The sequence below is a fragment of the Alligator mississippiensis genome, chromosome 15 (genome assembly GCF_030867095.1).
Source record: "Alligator mississippiensis isolate rAllMis1 chromosome 15, rAllMis1, whole genome shotgun sequence".
Taxonomy (NCBI): Eukaryota; Metazoa; Chordata; order Crocodylia; family Alligatoridae; genus Alligator; species Alligator mississippiensis.
The window spans coordinates 738,805-756,058 of record NC_081838.1 but is presented as its reverse complement, the minus strand read 5'-3'; the positions used below and the strand labels follow the sequence as shown (position 1 = coordinate 756,058).

The 17,254-nt window shown below is 57.7% G+C and overlaps 1 protein-coding gene across 1 annotated transcript in view; it reads right to left on the bottom strand.

Moving 5' to 3' along the window:
* Nucleotides 1–2,031: 2,031 nt before the first annotated feature.
* ARHGAP35 (Rho GTPase activating protein 35) overlaps nucleotides 2,032–17,254 on the bottom strand; it is a 98,235-nt gene continuing 83,012 nt past the window's right edge. The window contains exons 4-7 of the mRNA XM_059718696.1: nucleotides 14,155–14,232; nucleotides 11,107–11,238; nucleotides 7,004–7,109; nucleotides 2,032–6,544 (exon numbers count right to left, since the gene is read on the bottom strand). Coding sequence (XP_059574679.1) covers nucleotides 6,184–6,544; nucleotides 7,004–7,109; nucleotides 11,107–11,238; nucleotides 14,155–14,232 — 677 coding nt within the window. The 3' untranslated portion in view covers nucleotides 2,032–6,183. The remainder of the gene's footprint in view (nucleotides 6,545–7,003; nucleotides 7,110–11,106; nucleotides 11,239–14,154; nucleotides 14,233–17,254) is intronic.

The window sequence follows — 17,254 nt, the reverse complement described above, 5'->3', positions numbered from 1 at the left end:
AAAACCCTCCCCAGTGTGGACCAGTCTGAGCAGGGGGAAATCCCTTCCTGCCCCAGTGCAGCGCGGGGCTGACACCATCCCACCGGGACCCTGCGGGGATGGTTCAGCCCCAGCACCTCTGGGGGAGATTGAAACCCCCGTACCTGGAGCAGAAAGCGGGGCAAACCCAGCGCAGCCCAGGAGCCAGAGACATCCTCACCGGCATCGCGACGCCTACATCACCCCCGAACAGGGACTGTCCCCCTCGCCGTGAACCCCGGGGCTGGGGACTGCCCCGCTCCCAGCCCCAACAGCGAAGAAGGGTTTCCGTACGTCCAACCTAAACCTGCGTCGTTGCAGCTGCACACGCGGACCCGACCACGACCGCGTCCTCTCCGCAGCAGGACGGAAAAGCCGCCTTCCCTCTTCTTCACGGCAGCCCGGTGCCGTGCCCTGGCCTGCCTCTCCCGCCAGCTGGACGTGCCCAGCTCCTTCGGCCTCCCCTCCTAGCCCCCGTCATCTTCGCTGCCGCGGGCCCCTCTGTCGTCTCCGCGTCCTTTCAGACCCGCGCGCTGTCTGCAGACGAGGCCCACGCCGAACACCATCGCCTCCCGCCGGATGCTTCTGCGGTCAGATTAAAACCGGCCCTGCAGAAACGCGGCGTCTAGGCCCGAGGGAAATTTGGAGAAACCGGCACATGCGAGACCTGCTGCCAATCCAGGCCTCCCGCCTCTCGAGTCTGCCCCGGCCGTGGAGGTGGACACCTGCGTTGTGCCGTCACAGGAATCCCGAGACTTTGGGGCAGACGCTTGGTTTTGTGCGCTGAAGCACAGACCAAGAACAGGCCGGGCTGCGGGCCTGCTTCAGCCTCGTCTACCAGCAGCCGACCTGCGAGCTTTCCTGCAACGCCGCCCGCCGCCCCGCCACGCAGCCGGGGCTCCCAGCGTGGAGCCGGACGCCGGCCTGGCGGGGACGTGGGTCCAGACAGAGGATGGAGGAAACCGCCGTGTGACGGGTCCCAGCCCTCACTCCAGCCCGGCCAGGCCTGGGCGGTTCAGGAGAGACATGACAAGGGCTGCCAGAGCACCAAGTGGCGAAGAGAAAGTCCCTGGGGATTTATTCCCGACTCTCCCACCGAACAAGGACGAGGAGCCAACGAGCAGGCCGGAGGACATTCGTTTCCCCCCAGCGCGGGATGAACGGGGGCGCTCGCGGCACCGGATGTGGGGCAGCTCAGAGGTCAGCCACGTGCACAAGGGCCCGGACCTGTTTTTGGAGGCAAGGGGCATCGGGAGCTGCTGAGCACGGCCTCCGAATCGGACCGTCCTGGACCTTCAGTGGAGAGGAAGGGACAAAACCCTGCCGAGACCCGCCACTCTCCCATCCAGCCCCGGTCTCTGCCGCCCGGGGACGCGGGGCACCGGGTATGACGGACCCAGCGCCCCGCAGCTCTCGCCTTCGCTGCGGCATCGACTCCATTTCTCACCCTGCGGCCCAGCCCTGCCTCCCTCCGAAGCCTTCCTGCGTGCCCTCCGGACGAACCCACCGCTGTCCAGGCGCTGCCCTCCCTGCCCACGCTCCGCAGCCAAATACTCACCCCCTTCCAAACCGCACGGGTGCGAGGGGGGAAACCACGGGACACACGTTGGAGCCACGGGGCTCCGGCCTCACCCCAATCGCCGGGCGGCTGCCACGGGCTGGTTTCGAAGGACGAGCCGTGCTCGCAGCGCGCACGAAGACCAGGGCGCTGCTCACGGCATAGAAAGCGAGGGTTGAAAGGAGCTCGGGAGGTCCGGCCCCCCGCTCCAAGCTGGACCAGCCCCAAGTGCATCGCCCCAGCCGGGTCTCAACAACCTCCAAGCTCCTGCCCCCGTCGCCCATAACACCCCCCGGCACCGACGACCTCCCCCGGCCACGTCGGGCCACGGATCCTCGCTCGCACGGATCTGTAGAGGAGCACGGCGGAGGCAGGGAGCAGCGCGCCCGCGCGCGAAGAAGAAACGCCACGAGCAAAACCAGCCCCGGGGCGGGCTCGAGGGGGGGTCGCTGGGGTTTTTTTTTTACAAGATTGATTTATTAACTATGATACATATCACGTAAGGCCTTGAAGTTTGTACACCATTCCCATTGAGACAATTACAATACTCTGCAGCAAATACATGATTTTTTTTCTTTTAAAACTCAGCAGAAATAAAAAGGGGGGTGGGATGGGGTAGAGGGGCTTTTTCTGGCCCAGAGCTTTCAACATCATCATGCATTAACTGGGATCTGGCCCTGGAAATTACCACAAATTGTTAAAAAAAAGTCCTTAAAAGAAGCGTCAAAATAAAGAGTCTATCACCAAAAACTAAAGGATGTTGTTAGACCTCTAGAAATACAAAGAAAGAACCGTTATGCTCTTTGCTTTACATACAGGTCTTCACTTTTTCTGTTTTCTTTTCGGCGAAAACCTTGGGTTTCGGGCACATACTCAGCTGGAACTACTAACACATTTTAATACCATGAATATGCTTCTTCTTTTTTTTTTTTTGTTTTTTTCTTTCCTTGAACTCAAAATATTTGTTAATTCAACATAGAGAGAGATCATTTTACATGTGAAAATACAAGTACCAGAAAAATAAGTTGGGTGCGGCACTAATCCAACTTTTCAGGACAAGTCTTTTTTGTTTTTCAATTCCCATACGCTTGGAGAGATTTGTTGGGGTTTTTTAATGTACACAGGGAAAAAAAATGAACTTTTTTCCTTTTATTTAAACAATAACTTATTATTGTCCTGCCTTAAAACTACAGGGAAATACAATATTTCTATTGTATTTCCGGGTTTTACAAAAAAAAGGGAGGGGGGGTTAAACCTAACAAGTAAAAACTAGGCTCCATTACACAGGTTGGGAAAAAAGCCCGGTGGCGGGAAGTCCATGGGGCTGCGGGTTAGAGACAGACAGATCGGCACGTACTTGAATGAGAAGATGGTCCGGGGCAGACAAAGTAAAACCACGAGCGTCTGAACAAAAGAAAGAGAGATCAAATCACCTCTGACTCGGGACCCCCGCGGCTGAGTCCCTGGAATTACGGCAAGTGATCAGCGCAGCAATTAAAATGGAAGTGGTTAAAAATATCGTTCCCCCGCTCTGATTACCGTTCGGGAACTAAAATGTCACAGGTACAATCACTGCGGAAATGTTAATTGCCAAGCAGAGGAGCCAAAGGCAGCCCGGAGAGAGGGGGGGAAATAAAATAAAATAAAATAACATAAAATAAAATAACATAACATAGATTGGCTGCGTGACACGGGAACGCTCCGTGTGTCCGGTAGGCGTCTCGTCCCCGATCCTCTTGCGATTTGGGTTGGGCTTTGCCTGGAGCACGTGAAGGACGCCTCGGCGCCGGCTACTGATAAAGAGGGGTCACGTTTGCTTTAAAAACTGACAACGGAGATGAGCGAGGAGCGCGGCCGCCGAGCGCCGAGGAGAAGGCAAAACGGAGCGGGGAGAAAGCGGGAGGCCGGGAACGAGGTCCCGAAAGCTTCCGAGAGGACGTGCCGAGGCGCGGGCCGCGCTGCCTGGCGGCCAGAGGGGTATTTGAGCCTCTTCACCCCTGGCCCCGCCACGGGTGTCATGGGCATGGCCAGGGGGCTTGCCCCTCGGCTCAGGGGCAAACCAATACCGTATCTTTTTACCCCGTGCTCAGATCGGTACGGGCTGATCCTGCCCCGGGAGGGACCCTGGAGGTCCCTTCCAGCCCCGCGGCTCCAGCTCCCGGCAAAGGAGAAGCGCCGCACGCCGGAAGCACGTGGCTGCAACAGGCCACAAACACGCGGGGACACGAGACCTGTCACTTACTGGGCCGTCACGCCACCAGAAGCCGCGGCGCCCGTGCCCTGCTGCCCCTCCGAGCCCGGTCTTCCCTCCTCTTCCTCTCCGCAGCAGGGGCCAAGCGTAGGCTTCCCACCGCCGGAGGCCACGGGAGGAGGGCGGGCTGTCCACGAGGGGCCAACAATGCGGGGGACACACCCTGCCAGGCCACACTACCCAGACGACAACGGGGTGCCGCAGGCCCGAGCGTGGCAGGAATGGGACTTCCTTTGGGGAGCGGACGAGGGCGGCTGCGGGGACTTCCAGATCGGCGCTCCCGCAGGCAGGCTGGCGTCAGAGCGACAGAAAGGCACGGAAACAGACCTCTTGCGCAGAGCCAGCGACCCTCAAACCCTCCCCTCGCGGGGCTCTGGGTGGGGGGAAAAAGCAGAGCAGCTCAGATCGCCTGAACTGGGCAAGGGGCGGCTACCCCGGGACCCCATCCCGCTCTGGTCACGGCCCAACCCCGCGGGTTCGGCCCTTGGAAAGAACTCGAAAGCCCAAATCGCCGGCCAGTGATTTACGGAAGAGCGGCTGCTTTCACGCGGGAGGGTGGAGGAGCGGGAGGAAGCTGGGAGAAGTTACTCTGGCCGAAGCAGGATGAAAGCGGGTTTCTTGGTCCGTAAGGGCAGGCGGGGGCTCCGAGCGGCTGCCCTTTCTAAGCTAGCTTAACTGGATCCACGCAGTGACTCAAACGTCCTTGGAAACAGAAAAACAGGAACAATCCACGGATCCCGTTTTAAAGTGCGAAGAGACACAGGAGGGGCCTTGGGGGGGATCTCTCCCAGTGGTACCATAGAAACTCCAGTTAAAAACCGCCCTGTGTTACTGGGGAAGGGGAGGGCTTCACACACACACATGCACACGCACGCACACACACACACGATGGAAGAGATGTGCAACGCGGCAGCCGAACCGCGAGGGGCAGGAGGGCAGGAGGCTGGCTGGGGCGGGGGCCGCAGGCAGGACGACCGGCAGCTCGGGGATGACTCTGGGAGTCGCGCTGCAGCAGTGCAGCCTACGTGTGCCCGTGGCGGCCCCATGCCAGGGGAGGTGCCACGCCGAGGCAGGCAGCAAGAAACCCCCACGTGCGCACACTCCTCTTAAGCACACGCTGCCCTGGCCCCGATTCTACAGCATCCGCCCTCCGCAGGTCTCCGCGCGACCGCTGGTGGCCCAAGCAGCCACGGCCTTCACCCACGTGGCCTACCGACCCGCCTGGGGGCTGGAGCCGGGCCCGCTCCACGGCTGTCGGGCTCCCAGCTCCGCGCCAAGGCCCGAGGGGCCTCTGTAGTGCATTTGCTTCTGCGAGAATCCCACCCCCACAAGCAAAGCCAGCAACAGCCGCTCGAACGGCCGCCCCACGGCAGCTGAAGCTGCGAGCGCTCCATGACACGCTTCCCTCCCTGCTGCACACACACGCATGCACACACACGCACACACACAGAGCGTAACGATAGTGTTTCCATAACAATAGTGTTCCGAAGGAATCAAAATCCAGCTTCCGGCTGACAGTCAACAGCTACAGTGTTTCCAAACCTCTCTTCCGGTAAGTGCTAATTGCCAAAGGGAGGGAGGGAGGGAGGGAGGGAGGGATGAGAAAAAAATCCTACGCTAACCATTTGCCGAGGGGATGCTGAACCAGGGAGCCTGCCGCGCCCGGCCGCTGAGGGCACCCGAGCGGAAGGGGCCGCCAGTCTCCTCTCTCCGCGAACGTGGCAGGAGCGTGGGCATTTCCAGTGTCCCTCTGTTCCCAGAGGGAGCCCCCCCGGCCCCCGTGCGCGCACAAGTCCACGGTTACATTCTAGCTTTGCTCACGCCCAAGCTGCGCTCGGTCGCGAGCTCCGTGGTCCAGGCGGGCGGCGATGGGAGCCGAGGCGCCGACGTGCCGCTCCGAGTCCTGGTCCCCGCGGGGCGGACAGTATCTCCGCGGCGCGACGAGCCTCGACTAATCGCCTGTGGAATGTGAGCGGGCTTTTCTCCACGGGCTCCGCGCCGGGATCTCGGCATGCACAGGTTGAAGGGTGGTTCCCAAGCGGTCCAAAGGGTCCCGGCCGCGACGGCGCTCGCGCGAATGTCTGCAGGTTGGCTTGGACCGGAGCTGATCCTGCTCCGACGGCGTCAGCTGCTCAAAAGGGGCCCCCTTCCCTCCCCGCACACGGTGTCCATCTCGAGCCAACCCGCCCAGCGCCAGTCTGCGACGTGCCTCCGACGTGCTCCTGCGCGGTCAGACTGCCGTCGCTGCCACGGGGTGTGGGGAGAGAGGGAGAGCAGGCCCCTGGGGTTTTCAGTTTCCAACCTCCGCGCCGGGCGGGAGGAGAGACCAGGCCACCGTTGCCCGCTGCGCGGCAGCTCACAGCATGTGTTGCTCCGCTGGCAGCTGGGGCGGGAGGAGAGGCTGGAGGGGGGACTGCGGGGACGGAGGGGGAGTCTGTGGGGGGGACGGGTGGGTCGTCACGGGCGTGGAGGTCAGGAAGGGCGTGGTGGCAGGGACCGCCGAGGGGGAGCTGGGCGTCGCGCTGGGGGGCTCGAGGATGGGCCGATTGTAGAAAAAGAAGGGGCACTGCTGGATGAAGAGTTCAATGATTGTCTGATAGGTGCGGGTGGCCGTCAGGGCGTCCATGGTGCTGAAATCTGGCCTCATCAGCGTCGGCCAGAAGCAGATGGACAGGTTATCGCTCGTCATCAGGTTCACGCGGCTGTTGTGACTGACCCTGTGGCGGGCAAGAGAGAAAGGAAGGGGCCGTGAGCCAGCGGGGCAGCGCTCACGGCCCCAGAGAAACTGGCGGCACCACCCACTTTCCAGAGGTCTGGGAAACAAAGCCCGCAGCCCATCCCAGAGACGGGAATGCAGACTGCCACGGCCAGAGGATGACCCTCCGGCACGTCCGAGCAAGAGCCTCCGCAGGGCTGGCGGAGCTGGAGACGGTGGGTCTCGTGTCGGCTTCCTGCCGGGTCGTTTGTAGCAGCGTTGCACCCCCCCAGGAAAGACCGGGCCTGCTTAACTGGACAGAGTTAAGTCACTTCGGGCGGCCTCCCTACACTCCCAGGCCATCAGCACGTGCTTGAGATGGTTCCAGGGCTTCGTCTACGAACCTCCGGGAAGAGGCCAAGGTGGGATAAAGAGGAGACGCTCCCTGCCCGGCATGGGGGGGAATGGATCTCGTACGTACTTGTTCAGGTGCGCGATGACGTATTTGAAGACCTCGTGGTTCTCCTTGGGGAACTTCTTCAGCACCTCTTTGAGCGCGTGCAGCTTCTGCTCCCGGTCATTTATTTCTGCCAAGACAAAAGCAACATCGGAATGAGGCAACGAAACATTCACGACCCGCCGGGGAGAGGCTTACACGCGACACCGAGGCCTGCGGAGCCGAGAGAACCTGCTGGGACGTCTGGAGGTGAAGCCCACCAGGACTTCTCTGCAGAGGAGCCGAGCACCTTGGAGATCCAAAGCCCGGTGCCCGAGGTTGGCCCTAAAGCCACGTGCGTTTCACTGCCAGGCTCGGTAGGGAGCCACGCGCTGGGGGCTCCTGGAAGGCCAGCGTGATGTCCTGCTCAGCTGCAGGATGCCAAGCTGTCCCCTGCACGCTTGCTGCAACTCAACTGCAAGACGAGGGGCTTCCCCACCCCCGTTAAATGGGGGGGACCTCATTGTGGAACCAAATAAATACGGTACTTAAGAGCCTAAGTCCAGCTGCCGCAGGCCTTTCTGAGCCGAAGCAAGTTTCCAAGCGCCCTGCAGAGCGGTTCTGCTCACTGGCATTATAAGGACAATTCATTACGAGTGGGAGAGCGCTGGGAAAGATGAGCACGGCAGAAAAGCCGGTAATTAAAACATGAATGAGGCCACATGTACCAGGGACTGGAGGTAGCAACGTGGGGAGAATCTGTACGAGACACTGCGATTCTCCAGCTGCAACCAACAGGGGTTCATTCGAGGCAGGTCCTGTCAGACCAACCTGGTGCCTTCTACGACCAGGGCACAAGATCCTTGGACGCAGGTGTCACTGTGGACGTGGTCTTTCTGGACTTCAGGAAGGCCTTCGACACTCTCTCACCCCATTCTCGTTAAAAAATTAGGCGACTGTGGTGTCAATGCCTACATGGTCAGATGGGTCGCCAATTGGCTGGAGGGCCCACCAGAGAATGGTGATGGACGGGTCTTGTTCGACCTGGAGGGCTGTGGGTAGTGGGGTCCCCCAGGGCTCAGGCCTCGGACCCGCGCTGTTCAACATCTTCATCAGCGACTTGGACGAGGGGTGAAAAGCACCGTGTTCAAATTCACGGATGACACTAAGATGTGGGGAGAAGTGGGCATGCTGGAGGAGAGGGACAGGCTGCAACTAGACCTGGACAGGTTACAGGGGTGGGCGGATGAGAACAGGATGGGTTCAACACTGACAAGTGCAAGGTGCTGCACCTGGGGGGGAAGAGCCAGCAGCAGACCTACAGGCTGGGGAACTCCCTTCTCATCAGCGCAGAGGCAGAAAAGGATCTTGGAGTCATTACTGATGCCAAAATGAACATGGGCCGACAGTGTGGGGACGTGGTCAGGGAGGCCAACCGCACCTTGTCGTTCATCCACAGATGCATCTCAAGCAGGTCCAAGGAGGTGATCCTCCCCCTCTACGCGGCACTGGTCAGGCCGCAGCTGGAGTACTGCGTCCAGGTCTGGGCGCCGCACTTCAGGAGGGATGTGGCCAATACGGAGAGGGTCCAGAGGAGGCCACCCGCGTGATCAGGGGGCAGCAGGGCAGGCCCTATGAGGAGAGGCTACGGGACCTGAACCTGTTCAGCCTCCACAAGAGAAGGCTGAGGGGGACCTGGTGGTCATTTACAAGCTGGCCAAGGGGGACCAGCAGGCATTGGGGAGTCCCTGATCCCCCGAGCACTCCCGGGAGTTACAAGGAATAACAGCCATAAGTTGACTGAGAGTAGATTCAGGCTAGACATCAGGAGGCAAATAATTGCGTCCTGATGTCAGAGAGGCTAGGATCTGGAACCAACTTCCAAGAGAAGTGGTGCTGGCTCCTGCCCTGGGGGGCTTTAAGAGGAGACTAGACAGACACCTTGCCAGGGTCGTTTGACCCCAGCATCCTTTCCTGCCACGGCAGGGGGTTGCACTTGATGCATAGTAGGTCAGGTCGGAAGGGACCTGAGAAGAGCAACTATGATTTCCCTTCGCTGGATGGTATCGTCATAACGCCCTTGCCCCTCACACCACGCGGGTTTGCCGGTTATATGCCGCTTCGCTGCTTTGGGGGTCTTGTACCTCCAGGGCCGGATCTGGGGGGTGGAGGGGCAGTCACACCCCCCTTTGATCCTGCTCCACCCAAACTTTCAAACCACCTGCCTGCAAGGGGCTGCAGCATTTCTGTCCAGCCCATTGACTTCATGGCTTACTGTCACCTACCAGATTCCTGCTAATCTCTCTTCACTCCGCAGGTGTGAACGACCCTCTCCTTTTTAATGGCCTTGATGGTCCATTAATCAAGCTGCCCTTTCTTCTGCAGCGCTGCTATCTGTTAGCCACTGCAGATAGTATTTCTTCTGTTTCACAGCCCTGCAGACCATTTCTAACTTAGCTCGTTACCTCTAACTTGGGTGTGGTGACATCAGCTCGAGGAACATGAACTCAGGGGTGGAAACGATTGACAAGAAGCGCTGGAGGCACTGTCAAGATGCTCAGAAGGCTAGGGTTTGTTTTATAAATTGAAATAAGAGATGCATATTGAATCATAATGACCACAGGACTATTTGTTGCCTCATCTGTTGTGTTTTTTAAATGTAATATATATGCCCAGAAATGAGTACCCATTCCAATAAAGTTATATTTCTTTTTGCTTTGATCTTAACCTGAAGAATAGAGCATGGGACCCCCAGAATATTAGTTTCACTTTAAGTGGAGGAATATGTGTGTTGTGTTAGCCACGATGCAGGATGATATCTGCACCCCCTTTTCAAAATCCTAGAGCTGCCCATGCACACCACGAGAAGACAGGCGGCTAGGCGCTCAAGTGAGGCCACTGCGAAAGGCCGTAGCGTAAAGACAGTCCTCGTTAGCAAGGGGAATTCAAACCAGCCCTTCAGGAGAATTCAAATCACCCCGGCAGGCTGTCCTAACGTGGCCCTCGCAGTGCTGCCAGCCTGGACAACAGGCTCCCGTTCGGGGATCATCCGGTTCCTTTCCTTGCCAGGATGACTTAGGTGTTTTTTTAAAAAAAGAAACCCACAGACAAAGCTGCTGCATCAGCCAATCCTCACACAATGGGATCCGGGCCGTTATCTTTTCTTGCCTCTAGATGGCACCCGCAGGACGATCCCGGGGAACTACCTGCTTCCAGGGCGCAGCCTAGCGAACCTCTCGCGCTGCTGGCTGCAGGAGAAGCCACGGACTCGTGTTTGAGAGGCTCTTGCCATGAGGGCACCTGGCGCTTTAACATCCCTACTGGCTTCTTCTTAAGTCAAGGGGAGGATGGAGAGCGCCGGACGGGGAAGTACGCTACACCTTGTGCGACCAGACTCCCTCCGTCCTCTCCCTCATCCTCTGCGTGGCATGGTGTGTGCGGCCGGCTCTCCATGCCCTCCCACGCCGGGCGCTGGCTTCCCTGGCGTTAACCCGCTCCTGGACTCCTCTAGCCCGCTGGACTGACAACTCGGAGCACGGAAATCACAGGGCGGCACTAAAAATACTAGTCAACTCCAGTGGACCCAGAAAGAGAGAGTCTCGTGGACCGTCTCCGTGCCTGAAGGAGGGCGTTTGTGCCCAAAAGCTTGCAGAGAACAATCTGTCCAACTACTAGGTTGGTCTAATGGACGATTTCACATCTACCCAAGGACCCTTGTCAGGGAACATCAGGCACTCGCAGGCAGCGCTGCCGGCTGAGCCAGCTGGCTGTCTGGAACCGCACGTCAGCTTCCCCCAGGCTCATCCTGAGCAACCAGAGCCGCATCGAACTAAAACTCACTGAGCCGGGCTGCAGCCCGGGCACATCAGGAGATATGCAGGGGGGCAGAGCAGTATGTGTTTCACAAGATGAACACGGTGTGCAGGCAGCCGGCGGAGAAGGAAAGACCTGACCAGAGGAGGCCGTAAGTGCAGCGTCGCGACAGCCATCACCATCGTCACGAGGCAATTAAAGCTGCAATCACAGCCGCCCGCGGCCGGCCCCCTGCCGCCGTGCTTGGGCGATCCCGGGAAGGAAGGGGAGAGGAAGAACGAAGGTCCTTTATGCTGTGCCACAACGGTGCCACCCGCCTCCTCGCGCATACTCACTGTGGGCTTCCACCAGCTCAATCTGCATGTTGTAGGGTACCAGGGGGTCGGGCAGTTCTGAGAAGAAGCTTTTCATGGCCCCGGCCACAGTGTGCACCGTGAAGTCCTTCTCGGCCAGGTCCAGGTTGTGATCTGCAACGAAAGCATTTTGCGAGTCTGCTGCACCAGCCCGAGGAGAGCAAGCGACAGCAGGGGGATGCGGGGAAGACAGGCAGAGCCAGCACAGCGAGGGGCTGAAAGGGAAGCTCACAGGAAAGACCGAATGGCTGGGGACCTGCGTGACGGGGGCCGGGGGCGAACAGCTAAGAACTAGGTCACTGAAGGGAGACTAGTCGCTTCCCCTCTTCCACGTGGACCTTGGAAGCCCCGTTCATCTGCCGGCAAGTAAAGAGAGGCTCGTTAAGAGCAAGGAACGTGGAAGAGGACAAGATGACTAGCAGCACACACAGCCTCAGACCAATGCGGCTCTGGCTAACGCCATGGCTGACACCCTTGTCCCAGCTTTACACTGGTAAATACGGCTCTGATCGTTTGCTGCTGCCCTTACGGGCCTGTTAGTTGCTGCAAAGCTGCAGCGGGACATTGCTTTCAATGCCCGGGAACTTCACCAATGGACTCGGAGGTCATTCAAAGTGGAGCAGCACTGCTTCATCCTGCGTGTCACCCTGCTTGTGGAGGGGGCCCCGCACCTGCCATGGCCTGCACAGAGTTGTATTATGGTTATTTTATGAAGTTTTAAAGCCCCGAATAAAATCCCTGGTAGGAAAGTAAACAGAGTCTCTCTGGGCAGCGAGGGGTCTGCACGAACACCACATCGGAGCTCACAAACCCCAGGAATCCAGACGCTGGCCCTGGCGTTTAGCCACACGCCATCATACATCTCCAAGGAGAAACCTGTCCTGGAGCAGAACCTCGCGGGGGACGACGCTCACGGCAAACAACTGAGCCACCAGCAGAACAGAGACTCGTGGACAACAAGGGTAGGACGGGACCTGGCCGCCCCCCTGCTCAGAGCAGGACCAGCCCCAACCACATCATCCCAGCCAAGGCCTTGTCTACCCAGGTCTTCAAACCCTCCCAGGATGGAGACTCCCCCCCACCTCTCTGGGGAGCCTGTCCCAGTGCTTCACCCCCTCCTCGTGAGAGAGTTCTTCCTAATATCCAACCTCAACCTCCCTTGCTGCAGCTTGAGCCCACTGCTCCTTGTCCTGTCGTCTGCCCCCACTGAGACCAGCCCAGCTCCATCCTCTTTGCAGCCCCCCCGGCAGGGAGGTGAAGGCTGCTATTCAATCCCCTCGGTCTTCTCTTCTGCAGACTCAATCAGCCCAGGTCCCTCAGCCTCTCCTCACCGGTCCTGTCCCCCAGCCCCCAACCATTTGCACTGCCCTTCACTGGACTCTCTCCAACGTGTCCACACCCTTTCTGTAGTGGGGGCCACAACTGGACACAGGACTCCAGATGTGGCCTCCCCAGTGCCAAAGGGAAGGGAACGGGATCAGAAAGGCTGATCTACAGAGTCCTGAAGCAACGTAGACACCGGGAAAACTCCCCAGCAGCCCGCCTCCCGATGCCCCCCAGCCGGTATGCACTCTTTTTTTTTTAAACAGTAAGATACACATCAGCCCTAGCGTCAGGCCAGGCATTTAAAAACCAAGGCAGGAATGCCAAGGTCACTAATATGCGTCCTGGCTGTGTTATAAAAAGACTAGTGGTTAAAACAGGGTAGCTGCCCGGACGTGTCGCAACATGCCTTCACCTCCCAGAAAACGCTCTGGCTATTTTAAGGGGTCCGAGCCATCTGAAAAAATTCAGAGCTGCCGGAAGAAATCCCCCCCGCCAATTTAGGAAATCCACAATGGCTCTAAAAGAAGGAGTAAAGATCTCACTGGGGTTTTCTCTCTTCATCTATTTGATGCAATTTGCTTCAAGTGGGTTCCCATACCTCCCCGTGAAGCGTTTGCCCCGTTCGTCCAGGACGAATCGGAAGAAAAAGTCTTAAAGCTAACTGACGAGTCTGACCACGCAGAACACGGGCTGGCAGGGGGCTCGCAGGTCTGAAAACATCGTTAAAGGATCCAGTTCTAAAAATTTGCAATTCTCTTCTTTAACGAAGGACAGGCCCACCAAGGTATTCAGAAGCGTTGGAAGATGTCGTTTTAAACAGGGCGATAATGTGCATCACTGCGATTAAATGCAGTCATTTTCAAGGGCCAAAATTACGTGGCAAGGGTCCTGGAGGCTGCAGAGCTCTTCAAGGTATCAAGCACCGGGGCACCTCCACATGCAGTAAAATACGGAGGTTTCCATTAAATCCAAAGGAAGAGAATCCCGTCTGAATACCAATCGCCGGGCTGGTTTTATTTAAAAAGCCTTTTGCTTGAGGACAGGCTGGAAACTTGCTATTTTGCTGCTGGGCTGTGGTGATGACGCTCCCGGGGACTATGGTGTTTCAAAACACACGAGCGCAGGGAGATCAGTGAGCCCCGTGAAAGAGGGTCTTTAAAAATGCATTAGCCCACACGAGTGAAAAACACTTGCTACTTAGTGGATCCTGGCCTGCCCTAGGGTATCGAGGGCATTGCCTTGGCTCTGTGCTGGAGGCTAAGTGGTATTTCTAATTATAAAACTAATACGGTTAAACCTGGACAACACACACACACACACACACACAAAGGCACCTTTAAAGAAGGCCAGAGGGGAGTTTAGAAAATCAGGCAATAAAACCTGGTCCTGATTTACAGATTTTTTGAAGTTTCCTTCAAATCCACAAGGTCTACGTGCACCCAAAATCCTCCCTTCTGGAGCAGCCTTTCTAGCAAGGTGGAGCCCACGTTGCTAATTCTGATGCTGTTCATGTGTGTACCCAGCTCGTTTTGCTGCAGCTCCGAACACCAGTTCGAGACCGGGGACTGGAGTCTTCCCAAACTACAGAAAACACGCAACTTGGGCGACTTCTGGACTCTGCAGACTCCCAGGTGTGTTTCCAAGTCAGTGCCATGTCCTCAGCACCCCCACCCCCCGCGACAGAGCAACGGGAACAGACCTTACCTTGATCAAACTGCCTCTGCAGACTCTCCATCTCCGACTTGTTTCCACTCACGCGGTAGATGCCTTCTGTGCTCAACCCTAAGGAACAGAAAAGGGGAAAGGTCAGTGCGGGGCTGGGGCTGGGGCTGGGGCTGGAAGGGGGACAAGGCTGTGAAGTGGTGCACTGCAGTAGAGCTTCCCCGTGTACAAGGAGGGGAACGAACCACAGGAGAGGGTCCCCACATACAAGACCGGGGCTCTGCACAGAGAGGGGAGAAACCTGAGCTTCTCATCCGCTCTCAGTCCTCTCTGTACCTATGCATGTACGAGCGCACTGAGAGGTGAGCACAGCCAGGCCGTATTTTCCCAAAGGAGGAAGGCCCCGAGGTACGAGACCAACCTCGGGTTTAGAGCACAGTCCTCTGCTTCCAGCTGCCCCTGCTCTAAATCTTAACGTCTGTTCTCTCTTAAAGACTGTGGCAGTTACAAAAAACACCTGCGAAAGGAAGCCGGACGGTTAAATGAACACGTGAGCCGCACTCCGCTCCTTGGAGAGTAACGTCCGATCAGAGGCCAGCCGGGCATCTAGAGGAGGAAACCGCCCGCGGCTGCAACTTGCCTTACTGCCCGCCCACAGACAAACGCCCCCGCACAGCAGGCCTGGAAGGTGGACCGCAGCCATCCCGGCACATGCAACCGGGCCCAGGGGAGCCCCCTCGGTGGGCCCGGGGTGGCATGCAACCCTCACGACACGGGCATAAACGGGGAGAACAAAATGTCTCACTCTAGCGATCACTTTAATTGCTGCTTTCTGAGGGGCCTGCACTTGGTGAGGAAAGGACCAAGGAGCCTGCCTTCTGCTACGCAAGCGATGGATGGTACGTAGGTGCGTCTCAAGTGTGGAGGATTTATTCAAAGTACAGGTCATTAACTGTGCAGCTTAAAAGCTTTTAATTGCTAACGGGATAGCCTGTTTGTGGCTTCATTTCACAGAAAGCAATCTGCCTCGTCGGAGGGGAAAACTAGGTTAAGGGACCAGCCTGGAAGGCCATATAATTCCAGGCCTGGACACAAAACAATCAGTGTCTGTGCGCCCTGGAAAATGAAAGGAAAAGGCAGCAGCTGCCACCATCTCTCCCTGAGGCCTGAATTCAGAGCAGATTCGCTCTCGGACACGGAGCTGATGCATGTGCTTTCAGAGGAGACAGCCCACTTCATGGGAGGCCACGGGTGAACTTGCAGAGAGCAGGAGCACTAGCCAGAAAGGACCGGAGCCGCTGCAATGAAGGGCAGGGAAGGGGGAGGAAGGGGAAGGGGGCACGGATGGAAGAGAGGAAGGCGGCAAGGGAAAAGCCAGGCCGGCTCGCAGATCAATGGACGTACTCCAACAGCCCCGAGGAGACGCACAAGAGACAGTAACTGGCTCCTTGGCCTGTTTCTGGCTGAGAATCAAATGAAGAGTCATCCCGAAGTCGCATCTGCACACACAGACTATCTGACTCCATCGTGTGCTTTGGCACGGCCCTCGGAGCCCGGGGCTCAGAAGAGACCTGTGCAGGGAGCATTACTGATGAAGAGCCGTATTCCCCCCCAAAAGGGGCAGCCAGCCGGTCACCCAGCACGGGCTCCACACCCAGGGAAAGGACAAGGCAGGGAGCAGTCAAAACAGGTGGGCGCTAGCTGGGAAGAGCGTGAGGAGGTGCTGAGATCATTCGAAGTTTGCAAACCTGACCTCCATCCCCGCGGCCGCACCGAGCTCGCGTGGCGTATCACTGGCCTCATTCGTGCTTTGACCGGCACCGTAGGCCTCCACCGCACGTCCCGCGTGTTATGCAATTCACCGGTGAATCGCGCAGTAAGTTTAGTCTGGCCCCATGTGCAGGGTGATTACCACCCAATTCATGGGTGAATCGATCAACCGCACAATAAATGTAGTCCAGCCACACGCGCAAAGTAACTATCATGCCATAAAAATGGCCGTTCAGCTGTACTGAGAGCTGACCGGCTGCAAAGTCAGTGTTTGAAGACGGGTAACGACTTAATAGGTGGTTTCTATCCAGACTGAATTTGAAGGTGTAGCAGGGCCCCGCCGGCGAGACCGACTGGTGAGATGATGCAGGGAGGAAGAGGGGAAAGAGCTGCAGACATCCCGCCCATTTCTTCTGCTTTCCAGGCCTCTTTTTGCTCAGGCCCGTGGATGGGATGGGAGCGTCGCGTATGGGACAGCCAGGGCTACAGCCGTCAGCCCCTTATTCATTTGTTTCTCCTGATGACAACCTGTCTGCACAACACGATGGCACGTGATCCCTTTATTTCTTTGCTTAACAGCCGTCTGCCACGGCAGCTAATAAAAGCAAACAGCAAATTAATTGCCAATAATTGAATGAGGGGCAGAGCTGCTGACGGCTTGCAAAATCCACGGCGAAGCGTTCGTGCAGCCACGCGGTGGGTGAGCAGCATCAATATTGAATGCCTGGCTTGATATTTCCTGCAATCTGCTTCCATGTTTATGTCATGAAATCCTGTGCCGCTCCCCCCGCAGCGCAGCCGCGGCCCCCTGCACAAACAGTGGCATCCAGTCGGGTCAGACGACGTCTGGCCCAAAGCAAACAATTAACGTGGACCGCTAATTGCAGAATAACGCCCAGCAAAACCGGGGAGGAAGCTGGTCCAGCTCCGTTGGTTTTTGGCAACAGGGCTGTCGCACTTCAGGGCCTCTGGCTGCTAGCAGCTGCTCCAGCACCGTCCCGTCACCCTGCTCAGCGCAAGGCTAGCGGACGCGGTGCTCAAACCACTGACAGCAGCTCGCGTGCTGCCGAGGGTGGGTTACTTATAGGCTTTTTCAGAGTGCTTTTCACTACCGGGGCTCAGCTGTTCACAATTTACCTTGTTTTCTTGTATACAACACCCCCCCCCCCCCCACCAGCTGTGGGAAACCGGGGCGCACATTGTAAGTGAGGAAATAGGGTAACAGCTGTTTCAGCAGCTCAAGTGTCTGCTGGGGAAGAGCAAAAGTCCTGCGCATACAACCCCGAGGAAGCCAATCAAACGAGCAGGCCCTTGGTTTCAACAAGGAAAGATTCCCCCTTCGTTCCACCTTTCGAGAACAAGGTGTGCGTCG